Source organism: Gymnoscopelus microlampas (assembly GCF_963454915.1).
Source record: "Gymnoscopelus microlampas genome assembly, chromosome: 4".
Taxonomy (NCBI): domain Eukaryota; kingdom Metazoa; phylum Chordata; class Actinopteri; order Myctophiformes; family Myctophidae; genus Gymnoscopelus; species Gymnoscopelus microlampas.
This window is the reverse complement of record NC_139941.1, coordinates 45,804,166-45,809,613: the sequence shown is the minus strand read 5'-3', so window position 1 is coordinate 45,809,613 and position 5,448 is coordinate 45,804,166. Positions and strand designations below refer to the sequence as shown.

At 40.4% G+C, this 5,448-nt stretch overlaps 1 protein-coding gene across 1 annotated transcript in view; it reads left to right on the top strand.

Moving 5' to 3' along the window:
• dpp7 (dipeptidyl-peptidase 7) overlaps positions 1-5,110 on the top strand; it is a 9,627-nt gene extending 4,517 nt beyond the window's left edge. The window contains exons 8-13 of the mRNA XM_084054656.1: positions 223-283; positions 1,391-1,509; positions 2,556-2,712; positions 3,257-3,321; positions 3,403-3,473; positions 3,589-5,110. Coding sequence (XP_083910782.1) covers positions 223-283; positions 1,391-1,509; positions 2,556-2,712; positions 3,257-3,321; positions 3,403-3,473; positions 3,589-3,691 — 576 coding nt within the window. The 3' untranslated portion in view covers positions 3,692-5,110. The remainder of the gene's footprint in view (positions 1-222; positions 284-1,390; positions 1,510-2,555; positions 2,713-3,256; positions 3,322-3,402; positions 3,474-3,588) is intronic.
• Positions 5,111-5,448: the final 338 nt, after the last annotated feature.

The window sequence follows — 5,448 nt, the reverse complement described above, 5'->3', positions numbered from 1 at the left end:
ATTCAGTAGTGTCAAGATCAGTTTAACCACTTAAACCCTATCGGATATTTGAAAATATCTGTCTATTTTCAAAAAGTCTTGAATTTTAAAAATGTTATTAGGAATATTTCTGAAACATGTTAACAACACAAATCTATATACTGTATGTGTGGGTCCTTTACATGAAAATGTCAGAGAACCACTGAAGCTAGCTTGTTTGAATCTTTTAATCTGTGTTTCCAGGTGGCATGTGACACAATGTTAAGTGGACCTGATCTGCTGGAGAATCTCAAAAATACTGCAGGTAAAATGAATGATTCATGAAATCAAAACGATGTATGATTTAAAGTTTAACCACTTGAACCCTAGCATGCCTATTCTGTGGCTAACCTGTGAAAAAATAACAAATCTTCAAGCTCACAAGGTTTTGTGGCGTGCTGAGAGCTTGTAGATCAGCTGTTTTCGAAGATATTTATTGTGCGAAAAGCGGGGGGGTGCTAGTATAGAGCCCTTAGCGATACGATCAAGATAGAGTTTAAGTTATCAATGAAAGGATACTGTCTAACAAACTTCAAAACCTGATTTTCTTACCTGCTCTCTACTGAATCAACTATTTTGTATATAATAATGCCAGTTTTCTTTTTCTCACCTCCACCTCCACTCCACAATAGGCTCTATGCACAGCAGCCATGTTATCACTTCCTTCACAGGTGTTACCAATGATACTAATGAAGGCTCTGTTCCATTTAGTGTAGCACAGTGGTTTCCACAACCCCCATAACTCTGAGAGTGTACAAATGGAACCAAATGGACCCGTTACACACCTGTAAGGGGCCATTTGGAAGCCCATGAGGGTCCCTGGACCCCAACTGTAGACCCACTGGTGTATCAGAGTGTTTCTAGTGAGCCAACATGCACAATATCAGCACCCTGACTCTGTTTGACCATGAATGGAACAGAGCCTTCATTAGTATCATTGGTAACACCTGTGAATGTCTTCATAATATGGCTGCTGTGAATAGAGCCTATTTGAAATGCATAATACCCATTCAGATGATTTTCATATCAGTGCACTCTAGGGGGCACTAGTCTGCTTCCTTCAAACTCAGGAAGTGATTGCAAGTTTAGTTTAGTGAGATACCTTATGTCCTCCACTTGGGGTTAAAAACAGCTGACGCTCTTATCCAGAGTCAGTTTCAAAGTGTAATACTTTAGTAAATGGCATGAACCCCACAACAAACGACAGGATAAATGGTAAAGTCAATAGAGTGCAAAGAAAAACTTGGATGGATAGGAGACAATACATGCAGAACTATAGCTTGTATGAACATGACGCAACACAGTATAAATCAGACTTCACAGTGAATCTTCTTGTGAACGTTTGTAAACCCTTTCAATGGCTTCCCTCTAGGGATAGTGTACAACTCTACAGGGGATCTGAAGTGTTTTGACCTGTATTCTTTGTATGTGGAGTGTGCTGATCCTACTGGCTGTGGGCTGGGATTCAACAGTCTGGCTTGGGACTACCAGGTACTCAAAAGGCTAATTTATACTTTGTCATACCATAGTGTCAGTCAGCCACCAACAATACAAGAAAAAAATAATCAACCATTATATTTATTTTGGGGTTCAGGGACTTATTATTATTTGAGAACACATTATACAGGTATTTGGGGGCATGGTAGAATAAGCCATTGTGTTGAAGGTGCAGACAACATTAGGGTTGGGATCCTTTAGGATTTTAATTCCTTAACGGTTCTCTTTAACGATTCCTATATTACAAATTCAATGATAGATACAGTATTGCATACATATTATTGTAGTGGCTCTCAAAGTGAGGTCCAGGGACCTTCTGGGTTACTTGAGGGGGTTCCAAATGGACCCTTACAGGTCTGTAACTCTGAGAGTGTACACATGGAACCAAGTGGACCCTTATGGTTCCATTTGAGAACCACCGGTGTTGTAATTGTATAGCAGACGTTAAGTCTACATACCAGCTTTGACAGTGTGATAAACCGGTTTCGTTCAGCATTGCATTTGAAACTGAATGTATGCAGTGATATAATTTTCTGTCCAAGAGCAAAACTATGGTTACGTAATGTAGTGCAGAGACCTGCAACCACCACCATATATGTCCAAATATTCGTTTTTCAAGCTCACCATCCACAAAAAGGAGCCAAATCCGCCCAAGAAGCAGCTTTGTTTGCACATTCAACACACTCACGTGACGTCAATTACCTTCCCCTGTTCGCACGTTCTAGGGCGAGCTAAAATAATCCAGGTGTTTAATCGTTTGTTGGAACTTGCAGGATTCCAAAAGTATGGGAGAGAAAATGCTTAGTCCTGACTAACAAGTCTGCACTTTTGAAGAAGACTGTACTCTCGTTTGATATTTATCACTGTGAAGGATAATCCTCATATTGGACAATATGGCAGAGTTGACCGCTGCCATCAGCCTATTGAAGGCTGATCCCAAATCATTAAATCCTCTGACTTCACTTAAAAAAGCACTGAGTTCTGTTATAGGAACCCTGTGAGCACCACAGTGCATCTTCTAACCTCCTTTCTGGTTGCAGGCATGTACAGAGATTGAGCTCTGCTACAGCAGCAACAATGTGACGGACATGTTTCCTCCCATGCCCTTCACGGAGAGGGACCGCGAGGCGTACTGCTCCAAGCGCTGGGGCGTGATCCCACGACCCGGCTGGCTCAAAACTCAGTACTGGGGAAATGGTGAGTGCTGCTGTCTACAAGCACTACAAACATAACCACTAAAGCCCTGTATAATGTGTCATACAAAACATAGCCCATTTACAATATCATAACTTGTCGTGGTCTGACAACACGTTAACAACACAAGATTGTTGTGTTGTTAAAATGTTTCAAACCCAGTCGAAATATTTCCCTTTTCTTCCAAATGCTTTTGAAAATAGCAGATCGACAAGCTCACAACGCAAGGCTTTGAGCTTGTAGATCTATTTTCAAATACTGTAGCTGATGTATAGGGTCAAAGTGGTTAAACTGATTGAAACTGCTGTATTAAAACCCATTTAAACCGAGAAAGCATCTGTGTCATTTTAGATTTTTGCGTTGGCTATTCAAAAATAGCAAATATTCTATCAACATTGAATAAAACCAGACATTTTAGACTAGGCTCTCGTATAAAAGTAACTTGTATGTTTATTTTAAACTGTTGTCCCTTTTTGAATTTGACTCAATATGGAAAGGTAGCATCACATCATCTTCTATTGTGAAGCCTGTGCTTCTTCCATTTCAGACCTCTCCACAGCCAGCAACATAATCTTCTCCAATGGAGATCTGGACCCATGGGCAAATGGAGGGGTAACATTTACACAAGCAACTTTGTTTCATCTAACATTAAATTAAGCAATCTGGGACTCAAAGAGTTTTTTTTCCCATTAGGTGCGGAAGTCCTTGAGCACATCACTGATTGCAATCAACATACCAGAAGGAGCCCACCATTTAGATTTGAGGTAAAGTTGGGCTTATCTGCTCATAGATCATTTAACCAGAAAGTGATTTTATGCTTCATTACATAGAATTTATTTTGGATGATAATGTCTCCCCATGTCATGCTTTTTCATTCAGAGAATCTAATGACGCTGACCCAGTGTCAGTAATAAATGCCAGGAAGACGGAATCAGATGTCATTGCCCAGTGGGTGAAGATGGAAAGAGTGAGATCGCAGTAATGCCCTTTAAGCAGTAAATCTGATCACAAACCAATGAGTTTCCCCACACTTATTCAATTCTTAAGCAATTCTTATCCGAAAAAAGTGCCTTTTTTTACCCCATTATCGCCACCGGGACCCCCATTACCACCGCCCGGCTCGTCCCCGTTACCGCCACCGGGACCCCCGTGGAGTGCACTGCAGATTTATAAATAGATGGATTCCATGTAATCTCTACATTGCATGCATACCTGCGGCAGGTATGCTTTTATTGCAAACAAATCGCTAGTGCAGTCTGGATCTGTCATGACCGTCATGGATGAACTTCAACCTGGTGTTTGCACTTTCTGCATTTTTGACCCGTTCATTCATCTACACATAAACGTTCGGATTTCAAATATAACGTTTTTGACCCTGGCGAGAGTGGGAGTTGAAAGTGTGAGTTCTAATTGTAAGGCACCTATTTCACTGTCCCCCAGCTTTAGCTCAGTCGGAAGAGCTCTTGACTTCAGATCATAACATCATAGGATCAAATCCCAACAGAGACTGGCTCTCACGGGTCTACTATATTTTTTATCCTTTATCATAAAGGTTGCTGGACAATATCTAGAGGATGAAATGCATAATTTCTTAAATAACATAAAAGGTAATAGCAAATACATTGTAAAAAATGAGAGACATGACGCTTTATTAGCAAGACAGTCTTTTATTATATTATTCCTCATTTTGCTGGTTTCCCCTGAAACCCCTTTACTGTTACAGAGTAGAACTGCCTTAGAATCTCTGCTGATGATGTCACAGGTAGTTAATAGCAATCATATCTTAGATTTATTGAATTTAGAGGGGGTGGGGGGAATTCTACCATTTCGTAATTCATTGTCAGTAATCCATCCTATCAGCGTTTTGCGACGACGTTGTAAAAGACGTCTTTTCAACAGATATCTCTTTACCCACTGGGCACACACAATACAACGCCCATACGCCGTGCATACGCCGTCCGAGTCAGACCTCAGTCAGCAGCTGTTTTGCAAAAAATACGTTGAAACGACGTAGACACACGTCTGACTCGGACGGCGTACTGTATGCACGTTGTTGTAATGTGTGCCCAGTGGGTAGAGACGTCTGTTGAAAAGACAAGTCTTTGTGCAACTTGAATTATGGATTTTTTATTGCATTTTAAGTTTTAGATGGCTTTTCCTAACCCCATAGCCTAAGTGAACGGTGAACACCAGTGATATTGTAAGTTTATTAAGTGGAACTCATAATTCATAATTGTCAATTATTGTTTCCCCCCTTCCTATAAATGTAAGGCAAGTTTTAGATTTATCACGCACGAACCTTACATTTCCCCACCAACATAGAAAGAATGCTATCAGTAATTTATCTACGTAATGTATATACACAATAAAAAATATGCTATGAATAATTATGTTGTCAGTGCCGTTTATAAAGCCCTGCATTGACTTTTTTCAGCCAGCAGGTGTCGCGGCAACAACATGAGACCAAAATAAACTGCTCAAAAAAAGTTCGGAAACTTAACTTCGGCCAATTATATCTCCCCTTTACTAATACCAATCTGTATTGTGTTTTATATCATTTTTATCGTTGATTAGTCACCTTTACAAGGAGGTACAGCTTGTAAGGATCGGGCATTCGTGGAATGAGCAACACAGCTAAACGTGTGGGTAGCGCCTCCAAAAAATGTGCCAAAATCACCCAATATGCTTCTGTTGGTAATCGCTCTTGTTTTGAGCAACCTGCCAGCACACACCTGCTGA